Genomic DNA, 27,116 nt, shown 5'->3' with positions numbered 1-27,116 from the left:
TTTTCTTTTTCGTCAGGTTTTTTTTTGGCGCTCGGGTTTTTTATTTTATTTTAAGTTCAACGGGTATGATGGCTTTTTATTTGCCCTTCTTTGGGGCTGAAAAATGAAGATTTTAGAAAATCTACAGGTTAGTTATTTTATTCCCCCCTCACTATTTTTAGGGTGAGGGGGGTAGGTAGGGGATAGTTTGATTTGGGTGGGGGGGGGGGATGACTAGGGGCTTGGGACCCCTAGTCACCTTGATTGGGCGGGGGGGTATTTTCATTTAGGGTCCCCACCCGCCGCTCAGGGGTGGGGGCCGGGGGGGAGGACGGTATTAAATTATATATTTCTTATATAAATTATAAATATATATATATTTACTAATCTACTTTCCAATCCCACAGACCCACAATCATTCTCCCCATAGACACACTGCCCCCATACACTCACACTGCCCCATACACACACTGCCCCCATACTCGCATACACACACACAGTCCCCTATATACACACACTGCCCTCATATACACACACACACTGCCCCCCATACACACACACACTTCCCCTCCCCACACACACTGTATATGTGCCACTATGTGTGTGTGTATATCTGTGTATCAGTGTGAATCTAAGTGTGTGTGTATCTGAGTGTGTGTATGTGCCAGTGTGTGTGTATCTGCAGGTCACTGTGTGTATCAGAGTGTGTGTATGTGCACATGTGTGTATCTGTAGTGTGTGTATCTGTATGTGTACGTCAGTGTATGTATCTGAGTGTATGTGACAATGTGTATCTGAGTGTGTGTTTTAATATGTGTGTGTCAGTGTGTATCTGAGTGTGTGTTTCAATGTGTGTATGTGTCAATGTGTGTGTGTCAGTGTGTATCTGAATGTGTGTATTTGCCAGTGTGTATCTGAGTGTATGTTTCAATGTGTGTGTGTGTGTATCTGAATGTGTGTTTTGTTGTGTATGTGCCGTGTGTATCTATGTGCCAGTGTGTGTATCTGTGTGTCAGTGCGTGTATCTGTGTGTATGTGCCAGTGTGTATCTGTGTGTTAGTGTGTGTATCTGTGTGTATGTGCCAGTGTGTATCTGTGTGTCAAGGTGTTTATACGTATTTAGTGGCTGTGTGTGTTTGGTGGGGGTGGAGGGGTATAGCGCAGTATCTCATGAAGCCACTTCCCTGTAATGCATTTTTGCAAGTTGGCATGTCTGTTAATATAATAATCCTTTCATCAAGTTTTGAAAGTAAAAAGATTTGTTTTTAAAATTAAACATATGTCGGGATCCTTCAGCCATATACGCCTTGGATCAGACAGTGCTTGAAAACATTCTCGCTGTTTCTGTGGAGAGGATTAAGGAGGAAAAACCATAGAGACTGTCACATTTAAACGTTGTCCGATCCAAGGTTGGTGTATATGGCTGAAGGCTCCTGTTATTTACTAAATGTGCAATTTATTATCTCATTTCTTTACCTATACATTTAAAAAACATTATCTAATGTCCCAAATTATATTTAACTGTGTTACAATAGTTCTGGGGTGACGGTTGGATGGAGCATAAATGTGGAAGAGGGATAAATATTGTCGGAACGATGGATTTATTACTAAAAAAGGCAAAATAAATGAACGTGACCATTTTTATACCTAACGGAGCGCGTGCCCAAACTGGCGCAGACGGAAACGTGACCATTTTTTTACCTAACGTAACGGAGCGCGTGCCCAAACTGGCGCAGACGGAAACGTGACCATTTTTATACCTAACGTAACGTAGCGCGTGCCCAAACTGGCGCAGACGTGAACGTGACCATTTTTATACCTAACGTAACGGAGCGCGTGCCCAAACTGGCGCAGACGTAAACGTGACCATTTTTATACCTAACGTAATGTAGCGCGTGCCCAAACTGGCGCAGACGTGAACGTGACCATTTTTATACCTAACGTAACGTAGCGCGTGCCCAAACTGGCGCAGACGTGAACGTGACCATTTTTATACCTAACGTAACGGAGCGCGTGCCCAAACTGGCGCAGACGTAAACGTGACCATTTTTATACCTAACGTAACGTAGCGCGTGCCCAAACTGGCGCAGACGTGAACGTGACCATTTTTATACCTAACGTAACGGAGCGCGTGCCCAAACTGGCGCAGACGTAAACGTGACCATTTTTATACCTAACGTAACGGAGCGCGTGCCCAAACTGACGCAGACGTGAACGTGACCATTTTTATACCTAACGTAACGGAGTACGTGCCCAAACTGGCGCAGACGTGAGCGTGACTATTTTTTATACCTAATATAATAATGTTATATTTATAACTATTATTGTTAATATGTCTTTATTTGCAATGTTTGCCCTGAGTCTGCCTGATTTGAGCTGGAATTTGCTATAAATGTAAAATAAACCTGAGCATCACGTGATCACATGGATATCACGTGTCATTTTTAACCTCTTGCTCAATTAGAACATTACCACAGAAGCATAGTATCAGTTCTGCGTAAAACTACATTTCCCGTCATTCACTGCCACATCCGTTACATCACGTGGTACTCTCATGACCACAGTCTTGTGACAGGGAGACGTTAGTGGGCGTGGTCACTGCATGATAGACATGAGCACGCCGACAGCTGAGTGGCTGAAGTGATGTGGGGGTGTGGTTAACGCGGCGTTAGAGCGTTTCCCGGAAGCTGAATGGTTGAGTTGCGCCAGGAGGGGGCGTGGCTACATGTTGAGGGCAAGAATTTCCTCGGCGCTGATTGGCGGAGTCTGCTCGCCAGCCTTGTCATGCGGCTTCACTTCCGGCTTCCGGTCCCACTGAAGCACACTGACAGGAGTAGGTGAAGTTAGGGGTGCAGGGAGAGGGACCCCAGAGTTATTATAGAGTTAGGGGTGCAGGGAGAGGAACCCCAGAGTTATTATAGAGTTAGGGGTACAGGGAGAGGGACCCCAGAATTATTATAGAGTTAGGGGTGCAGGGAGAGGGACCCCAGAGTTATTATAGAGTTAGGGGTACAGGGAGAGGGACCCCAGAGTTATTATAGAGCAAAGGGTGCAGGGATTGGGACCAGAGAGTTATAGAGTTAGGGGTGCAGGGAGAGGGACCCCAGAATTATTATAGAGTTAGGGGTGCAGGGAGAGGGACCCCAGAATTATTATAGAGTTAGGGGTGCAGGGAGAGGGACCCCAGAATTATTATAGAGTTAGGGGTGCAGGGAGAGGGACCCCAGAGTAGTTATAGAGTTAGGGGTGCAGGGAGAGGGACCCCAGAGTTATTATAGAGTTAGGGGTGCAGGGAGAGGGACCCCAGAGGTTTTATAGAGTTAGGGGAGCAGGGAGAGGGACCCCAGAGGTTTTATAGAGTTAGGGGAGCAGGGAGAGGGACCCCAGAGTTATTATAGAGTTAGGGGAGCAGGGAGAGGGACCCCAGAGTTATAATAGAGTTAGGGGTGCAGGGAGAGGGACCCCAGAGTTATAATAGAGTTAGAGGTGCAGGGAGAGGGACCCCAGAGTTATTATAGAGTTAGGGGTGCAGGGAGAGGGACCCCAGAGTTATTATAGAGTTAGGGGTGCAGGGAGAGGGACCCCAGAGTTATTATAGAGTTAGGGGTGCAGGGAGAGGGACCCCAGAGTTATTATAGAGTTAGGGGTGCAGGGAGAGGGACCCCAGAGTTATTATAGAGTTAGGGGTGCAGGGAGAGGGACCCCAGAGTTATTATAGAGTTAGGGGTGCAGGGAGAGGGACCCCAGAGTTATTATAGAGTTAGGGGTGCAGGGAGAGGGACCCCAGAGTTATTATAGAGTTAGGGGTGCAGGGAGAGGGACCCCAGAGTTAGGGGTACAGGGAGAGGGTACTGAGAGTTATTATAGTTAGGGGTGCAGGGTGAGGGACCCAGAGTTATTAAAGAGTTTGTGGGGTTAACAGAGGTGACCAAGTTATTGTAGTGTTGGGGGTGCAGGGTACCTAGAGTTATTATAGAGTTTGGGGGCTAAGAGAGGTGACCACGTTATTGTAGAGTTGGGGGCACAGGGAGAGTTATTGTACATGACACGTGTTGTTACAAGAGAATACATGTACCAGAGGAACTCGGGGGCAGGGTGAGAATGCATATGGAATAAAAATATATATATAATTTCTTTTTAGGGTTAGGATTGTATGCCACATCTTCTCATTGTGAAATAACGTACCAAAAATTTTCTTGGCTGATAAGTTATATTCTAGTGTTATTGCTTCAGTATATTATATTCGTGTAAGAGCTGAGCAATATATTCTACCTTGGAAGTCTAGTTTTAGAGTTGTTGAATGTTTCAGGTCTTAATTAAGGAAGAAACGGGTATTTCGTTATCTACTAGCAGGGTAACCGGTTTGGTGAGGTTTGGATAGTGTTTTGCTACAGAGATAGGGCAGTGCAGGTTAAAGTAAGTTTCAGAAAGGTTTACAAGTTAGGGATCACGAAACATAACTGCACGTGAGCAAATAGGAGAATCGTTTTCCAGTGGCATACAGAGGATACTACACAGGTAATATGGCTCTGTCATTTGGGTGTTCAAATAGTGGTTCTACATGAAGAGCAAATCTAAGGGAAAAAACAAAAGTGGGGAGATAAGCAAAACAAGTTAGGTTACAACTTTAATGTGTTTATAAAGTAAGAAATAAACCCCTTTTAAAAGGGAACAATCACGTTGTGCAAAAAAATATGTTCTTATGTCCAAAATTGCATTTAAAACCGTTTAAAATATGCTTTTATTGTGCAATGTGATACTTCCTTTTTAACAGGGATCTATTTTCTTATGTTGTAAGCATGTTCGTTAAAGCTCTGTGACTCAACAACTGTAACCCATGTGTGCGGAGAAAGGCCGAACTTATAACTATTCAACTATGTACGTGATTTTGTTTTCATCCAAACTGTATGTAAAGCTTTGCTACAAATTGTTTTGTTTTTCTGGTTTGTATTGTGTGCATATATTTCTACCCTCCATACAGTCCTCAATGTATACGTTAAAGGACCACTCTAGTGCCAGGAAAGCATACTCGTTTTCCTGGCACTAGAGTGCCCTGAGGGTGCCCCCACGCTCAGGGACCCCCTCCCACCCGGCTCTGGAAAGGGGAAAGGGGTTAAACTTACCTTTTTCCAGCGATGGGCGGAGAGATCTCCTCCTGCTCTCCTCAACCGATCCTCCGCTTCTCCTCCCCGTCGGCTGAATGCGCACGTGCGGCAAGAGCTGCGCGCGCATTCAGCCGGTCACATAGGAAAGCATTCATAATGCTTTCCTATGGACGCTTGCGTGCTCTCACTGTGATTTTCACAGTGAGAATCACGCAAGCGCCTCTAGCGGCTGTCAGTGAGACAGCCACTAGAGGACATAGGGGGAAGGCTTAACCCATTCGTAAACATAGCAGTTTCTCTGAAACTGCTATGTTTATGAAAAAATGGGTTAACCCTAGAAGGACCTGGCAGCCAGACCACCTCATTAAGCTGAAGTGGTCTGGGTGCCTAGAGTGGTCCTTTAATCATTAATAGTTCTGCTGCAATGTCATAGTCTGTTTCTTCCCCATTTCAGTCTCCACATACTGACCAATATATCAGCCTACTGAACTTTCAGGCAAAAACATGGGACCTCCTGGCGTATATTTATAGCAGATTGTCTATAGCTTGTATCTATATTTCTTAGTGTAAAATTTGGCAAATGCTGACACCAGGCTATATACAGAGAATAAAGGATGGTTTGCCCAGTCAGCTCTGAAGAAGAGAACATTTTCAAAAATAGCCACAATTTATAAGCCAACCATCTGTCTGAGAGACATCACAGAGGGAAGCTTGTGCCTTCCCAGACAATCAGTGTGTGTGAAGCTCTACCTCTAATGGACTTTAACACTGCTTACTGTGAAGGAGACCGAGCCATAGCAGTATTTACTGCTTAATTCAGTTCTGTAAATGGGGCTGTTATTAAACAGCACAGCTGCTGCCATTCATATATGATAAATTAAAATTATCCCAGGTGATGAGCAGAGGTTGATGAAATAGCTGAATAACTTCAACCTTCATAAAAAATACACGTGGTTTCTGGGTTGCATGAGCCAGTTCCTGGCTTCCCAAACACCCAGTGTAGCATAACAGCAAAGGCAGAAATTGCAAAGGGAAATGCTTATTTTCTTCATTTTTTTTGCGTGTGAAAATATGGGGGGGGGGGGGGGGTAACTGTGTGTGTGTGTGTGTGTGTGTGTGTGTATATAGATATATTCGGTTCTATATTGTTTCATGTTTCTCTTACTGGTTACAGGATGGGTACCGTTCGCTGGTGTGTTTATCTCGTGGTTCTTTCAGCCATGGTTGCAGCTGATCTCGTAAATGATTGTGTGCTGGTGGGAGGTGAGCAGAAGTCTGCAATAGATCAAGCTGTCCTGGCAAAGCTTGCTCCACTGAAGAACAAGAGGTAACATTTTACATTTGTTCTCAAACCATCGTGAAGTAGACCATTACGAATACGAATTTGCAGGCAATGTCTTGGAGAATCAGCGAAAAATAGCAAAATAATTGTCTGTCTACACTGAATGTTTTGTTGCTTGATAACCTTAGATAATACAGTGTTATCTAAGTTGCTGATTTGTCTTTGCCAATTCACTATATTCTGTTTGTAGTTTTTAAAGGGTTACTCTTGCTACCATGCAACTTCTGCTTTCAAGTGGATATGCTGCACATACTGAGATATTTGCACTTGTGTGCCTGAAGCCAAATGTCAAAGTCCGTTTTCCTACTCGGAATTGAGGCATACTGCTCGTCATATTGTAGCTGGAGAAAGGCTCATGTCGTGATGTATGGAAAATAAGTTAATGCGTGCGTTTGTTGATAATTTCACTAGTACATTGTGTAAATCACACACAAACCTTCAATTTGGGGAAACTTAGAACGTGGAAATGATAACTTCCTATCTTTTTATTTTTTAGGCATTGAAAGGAAACCTAAGGGGTTAATATGACCCCTAATTGTTAATGCATTAATAACAAATAATGCAAAAATAATTTAAAGGTCAGTATTTAATTTTCAATTTTGTTTTCCTGACTCAACCTTGCAGTGGTTCTGTCTGCAACTGCATGCAGATTTGTCCCACACAAGGACGAAACTCTTATTCCATAAACAAATGCCGTGCTGAGGCTTATGTACCAAGTGGTTTATCCTTCAAGAGCAGTTCCACTCTGTAAAAGGATAACAACCTACCAAGGCTGCTATCAGTTTACACACAGCCTGGTTCATTGTTTACTGAACCAGGCTGTATTAAGTTCTCCCTGTGTGCGGTTGATGGCTTGGCGCTCTCTCTCTCACTCCTGGGAGGAGAGAGCTCAGTCCAAAATCTGCCGAAAATCGATATAGCCCCAGTTAAATATGTCAAGTATCTTCGATCTGGCAGTGTTTCAATATGAAATGCTGTACAGACTGGGTCCTTGCACTATAATCGCGTTAGCAGTTGAAGTTGCTATAATGTTAGGAGGGTAACATTGTTCTGGGAGCTCATGAGAGGGCTTAACCATTCTTTTATCTAATAGAACTTTATAAACACACCTCCGTAATCCTGCCGAATTTCTCAATTAACCAGTGCATGCATGTTTAATAATGTTTTTCCTTTATTAGATTTGTAGTTTTTTTTTTTTGTGTGTTTTTCATTTATTTTGTCCTATACTCTGGTCCAGCATGTTGATTCTTTTAACTAGATGGAATTGGCGTGGAAAGATCCACCATATTTTTCTAGACACAGAATACCTATGTTATTACACATTATGTACACAGTGAGTGGTGCTACAAAGCATATGCTTTCACATTATTTGTGATACCTTTTGTGTTTATCTGTGGGAGGTTTTTTTTTTTTCCTGCTTTCCTTCTTTTATCTTTCTGTGCATTCTCTTTTTTATAGATAACCATGATAAAATTTACGTTCAGGAATTGCCTGCTTATACATATAACTGCTGCAAGAAGCTCTGAATCATAGCGTAAGCAAGTAAAGAGAGCAGCCGAGAGAGAGAGGAAAAAAAATAAAAATTGGACTTAATTGAAAATCACAGGTGTGCGATAATTTGCAAATCGAGAATTTCAGGCTATAAAAACCATCCGCTGATACATGATCTTAACTTGCATAGAATAAAGTAACTGTAACCCCCTATAAAATATCAAGTTATTGCAGTTGTAGGTGAAACTTTTCCGGGTCACGTTCTTCCCTCTAGAGATTTAAGGTTGGACTTTGTCCAAGTACCAATTCAGTAAGATTTTCAATCTGTGAAGGTTTTCCACTAATGACGAAATAAAAAGCATAATTTTAACCTTGCAACAGTCCTTTTTTCAAACCTTGGTTGGACCACTGCATAGGTTCAAACTTTCTATTTATCTTTGGTGAGATAATTCTACTGCGTGTTTGTGAATTATTCTAGATCTGCTGTAAATTGCAGCTTCAGGATATCTCTGAATATCTCAGAATATATACACAGTGACTTGTTGTACATTTTTGTAACTGTGCTCTTTTATGGTGGATTCTACTTTTTTTTTTTTTTTTTCTTTCTTTTTGCTGCTTTGTTTCTGCAGTGTGCTTGTTTGGTTGCACACCTTACCATAGGATTTAAACGGACTCTTGTCCCCAGAACCACTAGTGTACTGGTTCTGATGCCTATAGCCTGTCCCTGCAGGATTTTCAATGTAAACACTGGCTTTTCAGAGAAAAGGCCGTGTTTACACTGATGCCTAGCAACACCTCTACTGGCAGTCACTCAAATGGCCACTAGAGGCGCTCCCTATCTCAGTGCTACACAGTGGACCGCACCTACATTCAGATTATCCATGATGAACATTCCCCATAAAAATGCATTATTTCCTGTGGGAAAGCATTGGATTTATGACCTTAGCCAGGGGAAAAAAGGGGGAGTTAAAACACCATTCCTGTGCGATTGGAGGGGGGCTGGTGACATGTATTCCTGACACTATAATGTTAAGCTAAATATCTATGTTTGTATTCCTTTAAGTTTTTAGTTTATGTGGTGACAGTGGAAACATTAAATGTACCCATTTATACGTCATAATCTACATGAATGTTAGCGGTGATGTTTTCTTGGCAGTAGTGTCCCTACTATTTTTATTGCAGTTTCTCTACTTAATTATCATCAGAGAGTTTAACCGTTTTTTTTTATTTTTTTATTCCCAGAAATGTCATCTGCCACTACGAAGTGTGTTCTCTATCGCTCTAATCATATTGGCAAATCTTTTGTAGTTTCAGGTTATATCTGATTGCTGGCTCTCTCTAGTTAAGAAAACAATGTGCTGCCTATCAGGATGGCTTCACGTCTCCACTGAGCATGTGAAAACAAGACATGTGCAGAACCTTGGTTCCATCATAAACAAATCGATTTGTCAGAATTAAAATGCTTTTAATCCACATTCAAATGAATAGATCTGCATGAATCGATCCCAAGTATGGATTTGTTCGGGTATACATTAAAAGGACTTTGATTCTGACAAATCGATTTGTTTATGTATAATTTATTTGCACGTCTAGTCTCCCTAGATGCTCACGATATTTCCAGGTTCAGTAAATCTTGCAGGATACTTGTGGTATAGACTTTAGTCTATGAGTATTGACATATAATCTTTATTATCTTTTTTTTATTTTTTTATCCTTCATTAGGTTTGAAATTGAAATTCAAGAAGATACTGGCACCTATACTTACACCTTTGTGGTGTGTGGAAAGGTCCTTACCAATGGATCCACAAATGAGGGGCTGCTACAAACAAAAAAACCGGCATCCACTACAGAAAAAGAGAACAATATCGTTATTGGCCGAATCAATGAGACCCATGTCATCAATGGAAGTAAGATTTCGGATTCCATTCTGTTTCTGCAATGCAGTCACTTTGCTATAAGATAAGCGATGCATTGTTTAGTATGTTTATAATTATTTATAATTATTTTAATTTACAGAGTAATTACCAAAATCCTGCGATTAACCTTCTCTGTACCACATTGCATTTATATTATCTTAATGTAAAGAAACACTAAAGTCTTAGACTACTTTATATTAATGAAGTATTCAGAGTGCAGTGGTCCTGTCCTTTTAACCCTTTAGTATAAAACATTGCAGCTTTTGCCTTTTTTTTTTTTTTTTTTATACAGGGGTGCAGTTTTTGTTGTTGCAAGAATAACTAAATAGTCTTAAAAATACAAGAGCCTTAACAACATGAGATTTTTTGTTTAAAACCCATGGAATAATCCCACCTATCTTCCAATGTTCCCTGTTTAAATGTTAAGTCTGTGATGTTTCTGTTTAACACAGCTGACTGGATATTGCTGTCCTACAGAGGAGGAGATAAATATGACAACCATTGCGGCAGCGAACCACGGAAAGCTATGATAATGATTTCTTGCAACAAGAACACATTGGCGGTAAGGAACGGACAGTACTACGAGAGTGTGTACTTTCTTGTGGCAGCCATAACTAGAAATAAAGCATTTTCAAAATCTTTACCATTTTCTTTGCGTAGTTGGATTTGTGGTTAGACGATTTGAGGTAACAATTTTAATAAAGTTCAGCTGCTGCACAAAAAGGTGACTTTCACTTCTTCTGAAATAGCAACTCCACTTCAAATCTTGTATTAGAAGAGAACATATTTCATGTCATTTCTAGCTTTTTAAAAAAGACAAAATATAATCATAAAAATATTTGGGACAGAACAAATTGGAACCTTAGAGTTCAGCTGTCTGGCGGTAATTTCAATGAAGCTATACAGTACTGATTGGGTATATACCCCCACTGCCTACCTTCTTATTAGCCTCTCTGCACTGTGATTGGCTGGCTTCTCATCTAACCAATCATGGGTCAAAACTGGGCAAACCTTCCATTGGTCAGATGGCTACTGGGGCTGTGAGTTTGTACACAGAGGATTGTTGAAATCCACGAACCCTTGTTTAAATGGAAGAGAAGTGTATAAATGGGGCCAGGGAGGCTTAGGAAAAACCACTAGCTGTATATCGAACGACTGTGTTCCTATGTTCACAGCATCTGGCCTGCCATTGGTTCGCCGTACCTGATCCCATTGTGTTGTTTGCAATGTGCATTTTTGTTCTTGGCAGGATGGTTTCATGGCAATTAAAGAAGAAAGAAGCAAGTCCAATGAGTGCTTTTACCTGTTTGAGATGGACAGTAGTGTTGCCTGCCCTCCGGAGGAATCCCATCTCAGTGTGGGATCCATTCTACTTATTGTGTAAGTGTTTACCGTGAAATTATTATTAATTATTTTTTTTTTCTTCAATAAATGTGTAAAAAAAATAATAATTGTTTTTTCCTCTAACATTTAATGCTAAACTTAGGTGTAAACATGTTTAAGGTCATCCCCCCCCCCCCCCCTTGTATTGTGGAGAGCTGAATGTAGCCATAGAAATGCTCAGTTCTCCTCAATGTAAGACATCTGATTCCATTTTATGTTTTTTTTTTTAATTCTCCATTCTAGTTCTCTCTGTGTCAGGCAGGTTTTAACTACCGATGTTTATATGATCATATAAAGATGGGCAAACAAAATATAGGGCTGTTTTTAACAGGAGAAAAGGGGGAACTGTGACGTGAAGTATTTTTGGAGAGTCTGGTGGTTAACGAGATGTTAGTTTTATTAAATCTGAGAATCCTGCTGCAGTGACCACAGGGAGATCAATAACATAAACCCTGCTAATGTCTTGCTTGTATGATGATTTGAAGCCTATGTAGTGCAGACCGTGAGATACTAAGTGACCAAATTAATAATGACTGTCGATTCACATCCAGTCTATAGAGATCCGGTTAATGATGACATTGGTCCTGTAGGGCCTATAGAGATTAGATTATTATGACAGTCTGTGTAGCACCCTATATATTAGATTAATAATGGCATAGACTGTATGTGCAGTGTCTATAGGGACCTGGTTAGTAATTTGATATAGTCTGTGCAGTGTCTATAGGGACCTGGTTAGTAATTTGATATAGTCTGTGCAGTGTCTATAGGGACCTGGTTAGTAATTTTATACTGTCTGTGTAGGGTCTATGGGCACCTGGTTAGTAATTGTACACAGTCTGTGTAGGGTCTATAGGGACCTGGTTAGTAATTTTATACCGTCTGTGTAGGGTCTATGGGCACCTGGTTAGTAATTGTATACAGTCTGTGTAGGGTCTATAGGGACCTGGTTAGTAATTGTATACATACACTAATAAAAAAAACTATACCCTTAACCTCTAGTTACAATTCTGTTATTGCAATGTTGTCACCTAGACTATCACTTTAGGATAGTTAGACAGTAATATATCGTAATCAACAATAAAACAGAAGATCGGTAATAAATCTCATATAATGAATGCAACAGACTATAAATAATAAAGTCCAGTGTTGGTCTATGCAAATCCCTTTATTCCAGGTATTTTCTTGAGTAGTGTCAAAATGGATATATAAAAATGCAAAGAAAAAAGTGAATTAGTAACTTTCTGCTTCAATGCATGAAAAAGCAATCCAAATATATGAAAAATAAAATGGCTTTATTGGAGTCTTAGCTCTGAGCTAAAAATCAATATTTAAAAGGTTCAAATTAAAACAAATTCAGATAAAATTTGGAATAGCAATAATCAGACTTCATTCACATGTGTCTGCAAATTGATACAGAAAGTGCATATTGGGTGCAGACCTTATATTGTTCACGGCGTCCCGGATTAGCAGTTTAGATGTTAATCTGCTGGGTACAATGCAGGTAAATGCTTCCCAAACGCTGGCTTTCAGTGATCAATAATCAGTCCTTCCAAACGCCTTTCTCCATCAAGACGGCTTTGTCAATGGATACGGACTGTCAGGCAATTACCGCTTATATAGCAGTTTGTTCCTCTCGTTTTACACATATCAATAAACAATGTAATACTATATGTAGGATTGCGAATAAGTTTATAAATATTTGTCAGAACTGTAACATTGTAATAGTAATGAATATTATGCATGTTTAAAAATTTGCACAGACCAACACTGGACTTTATTATTTAGTCTGTTGCATTCATTATATGAGATTTATTACCGATCTTCTGTTTTATTGTTGATTACGATATATTACTGTCTAACTATCCTAAAGTGATAGTCTAAGTGACAACATTGCAATAACAGAATTGTAACTAGAGGTTAACAGTATATTTTTTTAAATTAGTGTATGTTTATTTTAATAGGTCGTTAGGTTTCCTATTTTATATACCCTCCTCTTATTTAGATACATTTAATCAGCGCTCCACTTCCTGAATATTTTTAGTAATTTTATACAGTCTGTGCAGTGTCTATAGGGACCTGGTTAGTAATTGTATACAGTCTGTGCAGTGTCTATAGGGACCTGGTTAGTAATTGTATACAGTCTGTGCAGTGTCTATAGGGACCTGGTTAGTAATTGTATACAGTCTGTGCAGTGTCTATAGGGACCTGGTTAGTAATTGTATACAGTCTGTGCAGTGTCTATAGGGACCGGGTTAGTAATTGTATACAGTCTGTGCAGTGTCTATAGGGACCTGGTTAGTAATTGTATACAGTCTGTGCAGTGTCTATAGGGACCTGGTTAGTAATTGTATACAGTCTGTGCAGTGTCTATAGGGACCTGGTTAGTAATTGTATACAGTCTGTGCAGTGTCTATAGGGACCTGGTTAGTAATTGTATACAGTCTGTGCAGTGTCTATAGGGACCGGGTTAGTAATTGTATACAGTCTGTGCAGTGTCTATAGGGACCTGGTTAGTAATTGTATACAGTCTGTGCAGTGTCTATAGGGACCTGGTTAGTAATTGTATACAGTCTGTGCAGTGTCTATAGGGACCTGGTTAGTAATTGTATACAGTCTGTGCAGTGTCTATAGGGACCTGGTTAGTAATTGTATACAGTCTGTGCAGTGTCTATAGGGCCTGGTTAGTAATTGTATACAGCTGGAGGGAAGTGGTACTATAAATATAGCAGCAACAAATCCAGGAGCAAATCCAATATAAATCAAATGAGTAAAAAAGGCTAAGTGTGTTAGAATGCAACTGCAATGTAAAATCAATTCTTAGATACAGTGTTAAACTCGTGCTTGTTACTATTTTGAGCTGCTATTTTAAGTTGTTACTTGTTACTCTTTTGTAAAAAAGTGAGATGGAATAAAATAAAGGAAATAATTGAATCAAATGAAATCGAAAATAAAATAAAGTATCAGTACTGGTGTGGAAAACTCGGGCTTCTCGGTATGTACAGATATCTGTATGGCATGGATAACTTCAACCTAGGAAACGAAAAAGTCCCAAGGTCAGGATATCTTTATACCAATTGTTATACTTTCAAATGATTTTTTTAAATGAAAGATACAATCATCTCATTGGGAAAAAATTAATGATAGCAGATATATTGGTATTTATATCCTATAATGTTATATACTGTGGCAGAAACCAGTTATAAAAAAGCTGGCTGCCCTGAGCAATTTGAAAAAATCGCCAAAAACAACTGGGGTTATAATGAAGCAAAAAATATTTATTAAAGATAAAAATATATTAAAAAATAGAATCACAATAGCAGCAATAAACTTTCGGGTAAAAATCGCACAGAAAAACCTTATTCATAGGCTCGGATGGATGTGGATAATCATTCACTCCAATGCCTCTATTTCTCACCGGCGATCGAAATAGAGACATTGGAGTGAATGATTATCCACATCCATCCGAGCCTATGAATAAGGTTTTTCTGTGCGATTTTTACCCGAAAGTTTATTGCTGCTATTGTGATTCTATTTTTTTTTTTTTTTTAATATTTAGTTTTTATTGAAGGTTTTCAAGATTATGATTCCAGTACATAGTTGGTTTACATAACAAGCATAACTGAGTATACAAAAATGTATTGTTTGGGTATTACAGTGGTTAGTAACGTAACACAATGTTTATGTCTGTTTTAATTTACACTTTAGCATTCCATTCTTGTTGCACTGTGGTTTACAGTTATTTCCTTCAGTAAGATATATGGTAAAATGAAAAATTAACTCAACAAATGTATTTACACAAACAGATTTTCAGACAACCACGGAGTTTCCTCCTTAACGTTGTTATATATGTTGTTTCCTGTTGTGGTATAGACGTCCCTTCCTTGTACCAGTCCCTCATTTGGTACCTCTTATGTCTCCCTAGATTTCCTTCCCCTGTACCACCTATTCCAAACCTCCCATACCTCTCTAAACTCTTCTGTGGCTTTAGCGGACTCAGTGGACATTTTTTCATAGATATAGAATTGTTGGACCTTATCTATTAGTTGTTGTTTATTTGGGCACTTGTGTGATTTCCAATTTAAGGCAATTAGGTGTCTGGCAGCCATGAGGATTATGCCCACTAGTTGGGTATGGTTCCGGCAGGTGTTATCAGGAAATCGTAAAAGCAGGCAGGAATGCATGTCCATAGGGAAGTTGTTAATTGCGAGTTAAGTTAGTAGGGTTTGGACGTCCCCCCAGAGCGGTTGTATCCCCCCACATTTCCACCAGATGTGTGGCAAAGTCCCTTCGTCTGTATCGCATCTCCAGCATTTGGATGAGACCTCTGGATATATTTTATGTAGCCTATCGGGGGTCATATACCACCTATAAAGTAATTTGCGGTGTGCTTCAATATGTGAGTAACACTTGGTCCATTTTCTGATCCCATTAAGGGCAAGAAGCCAGTCCTCCTCAGTTAATGTGATTCCCACCTCTGATTCCCAATGTTGTTTGCATGTCAGTGGTTTCTGTGGGGCTAGTTCTAGCAATTCCTTATAGCAGAGTGAGAGGGCTTTGGGTTTCGTTGGGGCAGTCCAACATCTGTGAGGTATTAATCTGGCTGCAATCGTAGTGGCAAGTGAGGTGGGCATTATAGTCTGAACGTGGGCTGTAATAGTATGTTTCAATTGTAAGTAGGGGAAGATGTCCTTTTCTGGGATTCCCCATTTAGTTTGTATATCGGGGAAGTCCATGATTTGGTGACCTTTACAGATTTTATGAATTTGGGATATGCCCAACCGTGTCCATCTAGCTAGGGGGATTGTGGGGTTCACCGCTTGGAGTGCGGTTAGGGGGGCTTCTGGGTGGAAGAGCTTCTTCCAGCCCAGGGAGGACATATAAAGATCCCATACTCTGATCGATGCTTTTGTGGTAGGGTAAAGATCTACTTTAGGGCTTCTTAGGGAGCGTGGTGTCCACATGTAATTGGTTAGAGATGTGTGTCGGATTTGGTCTTGTTCCATATCTACCCACTGTGTTGTTCCTCTTTGAGCGTGTAGGTGGATGTTCGTTGCGAGTATAGAGGCTTTGTAATAAAGTCCAATGTTAGGTAGTCCTATTCCTCCCCTTTTTGTTGTCTGCTGTAAAAGGCTCAGGGGTAATCTGGGTCTCTTGCCTCCCCAAATGAAGGAGCTACAAGTGGCCTGCAGTGTTTTAAAGATTACAGTTGGGACCTCTATTGTGAGCATGCGGAATATATACAATAACCTCGGTAGGAGCATCATCTTATAAGCATTTACACGGCCTAGCCATGACATTTTTGCGTTCTTCCATTTGTGTAATTCTATATTGCACATATGTATGAGGGGTTTATAATTGAGTTTTATTATATTGCCAATAGAGGTGGCGATTTTAACTCCTAAATACGTTATGGATGACGACCTCCAGTCTAGGTCAAAGGAATTTTTAAGCGCAGTGACGGCCAAGTTTGATAAGTTAATTGGTAAGGCTTGTGCGTTTTCTTTGTTTAGGCGGTAATAAGAGACTGTACCGAAGTCTGTCAGTAGTGCCAGCAGTTGGGGTAATGAACGTTCAGGATGTGAGATAGTAACAAATATGTCATCTGCGAACATCGCTAGACAGCATTCCTTGTCTCTCAGTTTGATGCCGGATATGGAGTGGTGTTGTCTTATCTTCCAAGCTAATGGTTCTAGGGAAAGTATGTAAAGTAAAGGGGACAATGGGCATCCTTGACGTGTCCCATTTGTTATGTGGAATATTCGCGATAGGAAGCCTCCATGAGAGACCCTAGCGCTGGGTTTCGCGTATAGCGCCATTATCCCTTTGATAGCCCCTTCGGGGAATTTATATATGCGTAGTACCTCCGTCATGTATTGCCAGTTTAGCCTATCGAAGGCCTTTTCGGCGTCTAACGCCAGAAAAAGACCTCCGAGTTGCCCCTTTTCCATTCCCGCTATGATATTAAGAACCTTCCTTGAATTGTCGGAGCCCTGTCTACCCCTTACGAATCCCGACTGGTCATTGTGCACTAATTTTTGTAGGAGCGGTGCCAGTCGTTCGCTAAACAGTTTGGCGTATATTTTGGCGTCACTATTAAGCAGTGAAATAGGCCTGAAGTTCTTACATTGGTCTTTGCTTTTGCCTGGTTTAGGAAGCGTGGATACATGTGCCATTGTCACCTCTTCAGGCAATGCTCCCTCTTCTCTGCAGTGATTGAATATTGCCTGGAGAGGTTGAATTAACGTGGGTAGGAAAGTACGATAATATATATTAGATAGGCCATCGGGGCCTGGAGATTTGTGTGGTGGGAGTGTGGAGACCACTGCAGTGATCTCTTCTAATGTGAAGGGCTTATCAAGCTGCTCTGCGTCTGTGATAGACAGTGTTGGGAGGTCTATGCCCGATAAGAAGGAGTCAATGTCTGTCTTGGAGGGGTGGATGGTCTGTTGGTCATCTTTCAGGTTGTAAAGTTTTTCATAATAGTGTGCGAATTCGTCTACTATTCCTTGTGGGTTTAGAATGGTGGCACCTTTGGGGTTTTTTATGGATGCGATCTTGGAGTTAGCAGCCCTCTGTTTTAATTGGGCGGCCAGTTTGGCTCCGGCTTTATTACCTGCTGCGAAAAAGCCATGTTTGTGCCTGTGCGTGAGAAAGGTCGTTTTTGCTAATTCCAGATCACGTAATTGTGATTGTAATGATAATAGTTTAGCGTGAGTGGTTGCTGTGGGAGAGTGTTTGTTAGAGTGTGTTAGGGCGGTTAATTCGGAAAGTATGGCCGTGTATGCTGCGAGCCTCTTTTTTTTTTGCAAAGCTAGCATGTTTTATTAAACAGCCTCTTATGAAGGCTTTGTGTGCCAACCAGATTTGGGGGAGAGGAGAGTCCGGAGTCTTGTTTTCTTTAAAGTAAAACTGTAAGTCCTGTTCTATTTGTTTGACAACGTCAGGGTCTGCTAGTAGTCGTTCATTTAGTCTCCAGCTAGCCTTTCCTGTGTTTGGGAATTGTTCTCTGAAATGTAACGTAATTGGGGCATGATCAGACCAAGTGATTAATCCTATATCGGTATGTTCAACTTTCATAAGGGAAGAGGAGTGTAATAGGAATCTATCAATTCTTGAGTAGCTATTATGAGCTGCGGTATGGCATGTATAGTCTCTTTCCGTGGGATGGTTAATTCGCCACGGATCTACGAGGTTGTGTGCATTTAATTTGTTGCGGATTGCCGTGGTCAGTTTGGACCTGTTCTTTAGTGTTTGTGCGGTTAGGTTCGTGCCTCCCGAGGAGTCTAATTCGCTATCCAACAAGAAGTTCGTGTCACCTCCTATGATTACTTCCCCTAGTGAATGAGCAGACATCAATCCCATCAAAACATCGACAAAATCACCTTGATTAACATTAGGACCATAGACATTAATTAAAGTATACACATTATTATTCAAAGAGCATTGTAGGATAAGATAGCGTCCCTGTTTATCCCCAATTTTGCGTATTAAGGAGAAGGCCACCTCTTTACTGATGAGGATAGATACTCCTCTCTTTTTCGCGGAGTAGCAGGAGTGGAAATCTATGGGGTACTGCGGGGAATTAAATTTTGGTCGTTTACTCCATAAAAAATGGGTTTCTTGGTACAGCATTACATGGGCACCCAGTGATTTGGCTTCGCGTAAGGCTAAGCGGCGTTTATGAGGGGAATTCAACCCTTTGGCATTCAGGGAGCATATTTTGAGTGCCATCTAGTTGGTGGGTTTGGTTGTGGCTGGTTCTGGTAGCTGGGGTGTCTTTTTGTTACGGTCATACCCCAGACTATGGGGCCAGCTGGTGGTAGCGGCATGGGACTTATTATCCGCGGGTCTGATTTTGAAAGAAATAATATGCAAAAGGAAAAGAAAATCAATAAAACACTTGGACCTTAGGTCAACTATGTACATTTTTCCGTTCACTGCACCCTGGTAGTGCAGTGTCAATGATAACGGGTTCTCTAGTGGCTCTGAGTTGCAGCCACTTGGGGGTGGGTAAAGAAATCTGAATATCAGGTTTAACAGCAACAAAGGTAAAAACAGTTGTTAAGTGTCGTAGGTTGGCTCTCGACAGGTGCGAGTAATCTATAAGTCCGGCATGGTATAATAAGGAAAGGATACGTATGAGTACAGTTTATGTATACGACCTGTCCGTTATATATGCAGTACAGTCCATGGGCAGTTAGGTGTCCTGGGCCTTCCTGTGGTATCTGTGTGAGCTCGTGGAGCGCGGCCTTTTCTGCCACTCGTTGTGGAGTTTGATTGTAGATCCGCTGTCTGTTGATCGGAGGTGGACATCGGGTATAGGGATGTTCCAGTCTTGCAGCTGTTTCGTGCCCGATTCTGGATCAAGGATCTGGTTCTCTATGCCATTGCGTTTGACCAGTAGTTTAGTCGGGAAGCCCCATTTATATTGCACCTCCGCTGCCCTCAGGGCCGCTGTAATGTGCGCAAAGGAGCGCCTTTTGATCATGGTAGCAGAGGATAGGTCAATAAACAATTTAATTTGGGAAAATTGCTCAGGAGGTTGTGTCTGGCGTCTGGATGTTTGCATGATGCGCTCTTTCGTGGTAAAATAGTGAATGCGCGTAATAACATCTCTCGGTACTGTTGCTGGTAGGTGTTTTGGCTTGGGGAGACGGTGTGTTCTATCCAAGATCAGTTCACTGTCAGTCAGAGTAGGGACATATGCCTTAAAGAGCTCTTGCACATATTGGGACAGTTCCTGAGAGCTGATAGATTCTGGTATTCCCCGAATCCGAATGTTGTTACGGCGGTCCCTATCTTCGTGGTCTGCAATTTTAGCTTCTAGGCGTTGAACTTTATCGCAGAGTGCTGTATGGGCTTCAGATAGACCATTATGTGCGTCAATTATGTCTTCTGCCTGTTCCTCCAGGCGAGCTGTCCTTTCACCCAGTGCATGTATGTCTGCCCTGATTTCTGCAGCAACTTGTTGTAAGTCCGTTTTAAAAGAGCCTTGAAAGCCAGAGAGCATGTCATGTATGGAGGCATTGGTGACCGGAGTGTGCATGTTGTCTGTGGTGTGATTAGACTCACCCATTGTTGCACACGTGGCTGGGGTTTGATGCCGGCCGGCGCCATTTTGTTCCTCTGCTCCACTCTTCGGCGACGCTGCTGCTTGCAATTGGAGCGTTTTCTGCCGGAATTTTTTGGTAATTTTAGTGGACATGGTGTAGTGAAGGTGTACCCTCGTTTTGTGCTCGGTTGCCGGTATGTACACGCTGTATTTTCTCGCTGTTGCACCCGTCGGCGGGAGAGCTCCGTGCTCAGGCGACTGTTCTCATTCGCCGCTAAGCCACGCCCCCGTGATTCTATTTTTTAATATATTTTTATCTTTAATAAATATTTTAACACATTCTAACACACTTAGCCTTTTTTACTCATTTGATTTATATTGGATTTGCTCCTGGATTTGTTGCTGCTATATTTATAGTACCACTTCCCTCCAGCTAACTATCTTTATAGGTTTGGTGTATCCCTATACTAATCCAGTTTCAGAGCTCCAAATTTAAGGTATTTTTCCCTCTTTCACTCCTCTATACTCTTCACGTATAAGGTTTATTTTATAGTAATTTTATACAGTCTGTGCAGTGTCTATAGGGACCTGGTTAGTAATTCCAGCATGTTGCCAAATCCTGTAGATTCCATCTTAAAAACATATCCCGCATCCGCCCCTTTCTTGCACCAGATACTACCAAGGAGCTTGTCCATGCTCTAGTAATTTCCCGCATGGATTATTACAACCCTCTCCTGATTGGTCTTCCCAAAAGCCGTACTGCGCCCCTACAGTCCGTAATGAACACTGCTGCCAGACTGATTTTCTAGTCGGTTCTCTTACTCCTCACCCCTCTGCCAGTCCATACATTGGCTTCCTGTATGCTATAGGAGTCAATTCAAGGTACTAACTCACACCTATAAAGCACTGAACAACTCTAGCCCCTCTTATGTCTCCCCTTACAGATCCATAGGTATGTCCCTTCTCGGTCTCTCCGCTCTGCCCGTGACCACCTGTTGTCCGCACCCGTACGGCTAACTCACGCTTGCAGGACTTCTCGCGGGCGGCTCCCTTCCTATGGAATAGCCTGCCTACCGCCATCAGACTCTCCCCTAGTCTTGCATCTTTTAAGAAGTGCCTTAAAACCCATCTCTTTAGGAAAGCTGATGGCCTCCAAGACTAACCTCTACCTCACATACCTGTCTCTTGCTCTCTCTTAAAGGGCAGCCCACCTTATTTGACTGCAAATTCCTGTCCTAATGTGTTTTACACCCCACCTCCTATAGAATTTAAGCTCGACTGAGCAGGGTCCTCTTCAACCTATTGTTCCCGTAAGTTTATTTGTAATTGTCCTATTTATAGTTATATCCCCTCTCATAATATTGTAAAGCGCTACGGAATCTGTTGGCGCTATATAAATGGCAATAATAATAATAATTATTGTATACAGTCTGTGCAGGGTCTATGGGCACCTGGTTAGTAATTGTACACAGTCTGTGTAGGGTCTATAGGCACCTGGTTAGTAATTGTACACAGTCTGTGCAGTGTCTATAGGGACCTGGTTAGTAATTGAATACAGTCTGTGTAGGGTCTATAGGGACCTGGTTAGTAATTGTATACAGTCTGTGCAGTGTCTAGAGGCACCTGGTTAGTAATTGTATACAGTCTGTGCAGAGTCTCTATAGGGACCGGGTTAGTAATTGTACACAGTCTGTGCAGTGTCTATAGGGACCGGGTTAGTAATTGTATACAGTCTGTGTAGGGTCTATAGGGACCTAGTTAGTAATTGTACACAGTCTGTGCAGGGTCTTTAGGGCCTGGTTAGTAATTGTATACTAAAAGAGAAGTCCTGCGCTTAAGCAGCAAGGACTACAACACACATCAGCCCCAATATATAGTAAAAACCAAAGAAAAGAAAATGTTACTTGCGCTTTTTCCTTAATCCCTATGTATATTTAGACAAATGGAGGTCATTTAGTTGCTCCAATGGCCATTTAGTTGCTCCAAGGGACCTGGTTAGTAATTGTATACTGTCTGTGTAGGGTCTATAGGGACCGGGTTAGTAATTGTATACAGTCTGTGCAGTGTCTATAGGCACCTGGTTAGTAATTGTACACAGTCTGTGCAGTGTCTATAGGGACCGGTTTAGTAATTGTACACAGTCTGTGTAGGGTCTATAGGGACCTAGTTAGTAATTGTACACAGTCTGTGTAGGGTCTATAGGCACCTGGTTAGTAATTGTATACAGTCTGTGCAGTGTCTATAGGGACCGGGTTAGTAATTGTACACAGTCTTTGTAGGGTCTATAGGCACCTGGTTAGTAATTGTACACAGTCTGTGTAGGGTCTATAGGCACCTGGTTAGTAATTGTATACAGTCTGTGTAGGGTCTATAGGCACCTGGTTAGGTCTGTGTAGGGTCTATAGGCACCTGGTTAGGTCTGTGCAGGGTCTATAGGGAACTGATTCATTCTGTGAGAGGGAAAGTAGAATGTTTAGAGCCGTCGTTAATAATTTGAGAGTTGTGGATCCTTTATTTAAATGTAATTGGATATATCCACTATTTATTGAACTGCTAGTTGGTCCAGTCTTTCAGATATAAAGCATGTATGTTGTGGCAACGTTGTGTTGTGTGATAGTAACATTGTGTTCTGTAATAACATGGAAATTGCAGTATATGAAACATGCTGTCCCAGGTTGGCTTTAGATTTGCAATGTTTATACACTATAGCAATTTGAAAGGGTGTAACATCAAAGGCAACCCTTAGAAAATAATCCTAAAAATATTTTGATGATAACATCTGTCCTTTCTCTTTATTCATCTAACATCAAAGACTTTTTTTTTTTTTTTTTTTTTTTAAAGCACAAAAAATCAGGAGTAAGAACGTGGGTGAGACCACTACATGCAGACCCCACCAAGTACACCTGTCACAACCTCCAAAGAACCATCTGTAGGTAAAAGCTCATTTCTAACACAGTGGCTGGCATGTACGTCTGTCAGTGCCCCATTTGCAGGTTCTGCCCATACCCACAGACTATTTCTAGAGGCCCCGACAGGCGCACTTAATAGCCACTGCTTTAGTAGTGAGCCCGCACCAACCAATGATCTCTTAGGCTCGGTCATATTGGTTAATACACTTCGCCTGCAAGATGCTATAAATATTTATCCGTTTACAATTTAAGATCTATACATACCGCTCATCATTGATCTCTTTTTAGTTTTGTGGGGGAGGAGGTGTTTTTATTTTAAGGGGTGCCCACGAAGGCACAGTAGGATAATAGTCCGTATCATAGTATTTCTGTATTTTCCCACTAATTTATTTACTCACTCTCCCACGGCGTCTAGTCTGTAACAATGTTGCAGGACTCTACTAGTATCTACATTCTTACTTTGTAACACATCGTATCGGAGTATATCTTTACCCAATTTATGTGATTCCTCCCAATATCAAAGACCTTTACCTAAAATAACCTTTACTATCTCTGACATCATGCTAAGCCGCGTGTACAAATGTCATGTATTTGTTTTTTTGGGTAAGGGTGTGTGTAATATCTTATCCTATTTATCTTATCGCTCATGGTTCTGAGATTAAATTATGTTACACAATCTGTAGTAATATAATAAGGATCATATAGACAAGAGCCTTTTGGTCATGTTTTCATAGCACAATAACGTGCTGTTGACACTGACTGCTGTTGGATGCTTCTCTTATTAAATGAGTGGTTTAAAAAAAAAAAGTGGAACCTGATGGAGTTCCCATATTGTTTAGGATTCTGTAACCATGTTAGAGATGTTCAGCTTGTACCTGGAGTCATGTGACATATTACTCTGCCTAATCCACACAGTGTGCCTCTCCACATTCTGGACTCTGTCAAGTTCACTTTCTGATCAACTGAGAGATGTTGGAACCAACTATATGCTTCCATAGAGGGAATGTGGCTGGATTTCATGTTCAGCCAGATTTTTGCTGGAGTACTTAAAGGACCACTATAGTGGCAGGAAAACAAACTTCAGCCACTTGCCTTTCTCCAGCGCCGGGCTTCCTCTGTGCTGGGGAACTCTCCACCCCCTGCCGACGTCAGATCCGAATGCGCATGAGCGGAATGGGGTGCGCAGTGATATCAGCGAGTAGATTGTAAACCATTCTTGTTCATGTTCTTTGCAGGTTTGCTGTGCTGATTGCAGTTTATCTCATTGGTGGATTTCTCTATCAGCGCTTTGTCGTTGGTGCCAAAGGCATGGAACAGTTTCCAAATATCACCTTCTGGCAAGAGTTTGGCAATTTGGTTGCAGTGAGTATGGTTTAATTACAATTAAAATATATATATCTTTTTTTTTTTTTTTTACTAAAATAAGTTTACTGAAAGTTTTTCATGTGACAATTGTAGCAGCAGTATCAACAGAACATCCCATGGCCAAATAGTAATAGCCAAGCTATAATACAATAAATCCAAGGTACAGTAAGGAAAGATGTTATCCTGTACAGCAAGGAGCAAGCCTACGAAACCCCTTTAATCTCCCCACGCTTGCTGGAAAAGGTCCCTTTTAATATGAATCCTGGACATATGGGGTAGGAATTGTAATTTTTTTTTCTTTTCTTGTTTATAGGATGGCTGTGATTTCACTTGCCGCTCTCGGCCTCGGTCTGCTGATACAGCATATAGAGGAGTCGGCGATGATCAGCTTGGGGAAGAGCCAGAAGAAAGAGACGATCACTTATTACCAATGTGATGATATTGGAACCCAGGTCACCCCTGAAACCTTAGGAATTGGGAGAAGCACAGCTATATTACCCGTAGCAGCCCCTTTTTCTGTACTTTTCCTGCTGCTTAGCCTCTCCTCTCTTTCTGCTTCTATGCTGAATAGGGCCTTATTCTAAATTCTCTTGTTGTGGTGGTCCTGCTGGTATTAACATGATCGTATGCTGGGGACCGAACCGTAGTGCTGTGCTACCAAGTAATGCTTCCATGGAAATTGTGGACTTCTGTAGTGACCCAGTACAACGCAACCAGGCTCCCCGATCTATTTATTACATGTAGGCAGCGGTCTGCGGTAGGAGAGAATGACTGGAGATCTCTCAGCAGGAGCCGGGTGTCTAGATACTTTTGACTTTACAAGGAAAATGGATTATGTTGTGCATTTAAAGTTTCAAAAGAGATGCGGCACAGATGGTTTCATAAACTGCCTAGCAGTTTGCAGGTTTATAATCTATGTGTTTGGCAAAAATGGTTGAAAGTCTTCCTGTTTTGTTTAACATCATGTGGGACTTGGCTGGCACCAGTTAGTTTATGCTGCAGGTTTGGTATGCGATGGTCTGTTCTTTTAACTACTGGACTGATATAACTGGTGCTAAAAGTGGGATTAAGATATAGTCACACCCAATACACTGAAATTCAAAGTAATACTTAATAAGACTTGCCCACATTATACAATATTCTCCACACCCCACAACCACTGCCATGTATAGGGAGCACCATTTAGTAAAAAGGGTACAGTAAGCACCAACCACTACTCAACCGATCCCACTCCACCCCACCCTTGAAGTCATTATCTAATCTTTGTTTTTGGGTGTTAATATTTTTTGTGATTTTTTTTTTTTATTGACGGTTTTGGGAATTTTGTTTTGTACAAAATATTTTGGGAAAATATAAAATGTAAAAACAGATGTTTTGGTTTTCCTTTCTTCCTCCTAACGTAGCCAATGACTACTCCTATATAAGCAATAAGTGATTGGGAGAGAGCGAGGAGTGGAATAGCGCTTAGTTTCTATAGGGTAGGCAGCACGCCTAAACAGGTTAATGTCTCCTAAAAACCTAAAAGAAATAAATAGAAATACAAAACAATACGGTAAGCCAACGGATTGGGGATAAGAATGACTATAGATAAAACAAATAAAATGAAATGGAATATACACTGACCTATAATAGTAAAAGGTTGTGTATATAAAAGGAACAAAGTCCAAGATAAAATACAGTAGTATGGATAAGTGTAAGGGTTTGCCTGTATCTTCAGGTTAGTGTACCTTCCAGATGTTCAAAATCCAGGAACATAAGAGAGAAGAAAAGGACTCCCAATAGTGCAATATGTATAAAATAAGGTAAAAACTTGAATAAGAACAAGTCCAAATGACCTACTCACATGGAAGAGAGCTAAAACCAGCTCTAGTATAAAGCACTTGCAGTGGATATGATCCCCCCACTTCAGGGATATTGATCAGCGGATGTCTTAGCAGAGATATATGTGAAAATAGAAAAGTGCAACAATAGTGCTCTCTGTATAAAACCAGGAGTAAAAATACATAAGTTGTACTCACATTTAACTGAGCAGATAGCCAGCTCAGTGTAATCAGCATAGGTGGTATAGTCCCCACCTGGGATACTTGGTGAGGTCCTCACTGAAAGATAAAAAAAACTGGATGCCAGGTAACAAAAGAAAAGAAGGGTATATGGTACAAATATTTGTTGTAAAAACGACCAAAAGCTTTATTTTAACAAAAACCATAATAAAATAAATTTTGGATTGTGGATTTATTTTATTACGACTTTTGTTAAAATAAAGGTTTTGGTCATTTTTACAACAAATATTTGTACCATATACCTTTTATTTTGTTACCTGGCATCCATTTTTTTTATCTTTCCAGTGAGGACCTCATAAAGTATCCCAGATTGGGGATTATACCACCTTTGCCGATTACACTGAGCGGGCTATCTGCTCAGTTAAATGTGAGTACAACTTATTTATTTTTACTCCTGATTGTATAAAGAGAGCATTATTATTGCTCTTTTTTATTTTTACATATATCCTGCTGTTAAGACATCCGATCAATATCCCTGAAGTGGGGGATCATATCCACATAGCTCTATTCCATG

The 27,116-nt window shown here is 41.0% G+C and overlaps 1 protein-coding gene across 3 annotated transcripts; it reads left to right on the top strand.

Moving 5' to 3' along the window:
• Positions 1-2,740: 2,740 nt before the first annotated feature.
• Positions 2,741-25,912, top strand: M6PR (mannose-6-phosphate receptor, cation dependent). Of its 3 annotated transcripts, none has more exons than XM_063434642.1 (7): positions 2,741-2,812; positions 6,259-6,411; positions 9,640-9,824; positions 10,286-10,395; positions 11,083-11,213; positions 24,413-24,539; positions 24,856-25,912. In XM_063434642.1, exons 2-7 carry the CDS (start codon positions 6,260-6,262, stop codon positions 24,976-24,978), a joined length of 828 nt encoding a protein of 275 aa, XP_063290712.1. In that variant the 5' UTR covers positions 2,741-2,812; position 6,259; the 3' UTR covers positions 24,979-25,912. The 3 variants fall into 3 exon arrangements, with proteins under 3 accessions (XP_063290712.1, XP_063290710.1, XP_063290711.1); XM_063434640.1 differs by lacking the exon at positions 2,741-2,812 and adding an exon at positions 3,215-4,074; XM_063434641.1 differs by lacking the exon at positions 2,741-2,812 and adding an exon at positions 3,216-4,497.
• Positions 25,913-27,116: the final 1,204 nt, after the last annotated feature.

Source organism: Pelobates fuscus, chromosome 10 (genome assembly GCF_036172605.1).
Source record: "Pelobates fuscus isolate aPelFus1 chromosome 10, aPelFus1.pri, whole genome shotgun sequence".
NCBI lineage: Eukaryota > Metazoa > Chordata > Amphibia > Anura > Pelobatidae > Pelobates > Pelobates fuscus.
This window is presented reverse-complemented; position numbering and strand designations above follow the sequence as displayed.

What these genes read in the sequence shown, in the direction of transcription:
- M6PR (XM_063434640.1), top strand. Translation starts at nt 4,022, where the DNA reads ATGACACGTGTTGTTACAAGAGAATACATGTACCAGAGGAACTCGGGG. An exon ending in CAGAGGAACTCGGGGGCAGG is followed by an intron (nt 4,075 to 6,258) that starts GTGAGAATGCAT and finishes TACTGGTTACAG; the next exon opens with GATGGGTACCGTTCGCTGGT. An exon ending in AGTTTGGCAATTTGGTTGCA is followed by an intron (nt 24,540 to 24,855) that starts GTGAGTATGGTT and finishes TCTTGTTTATAG; the next exon opens with GATGGCTGTGATTTCACTTG.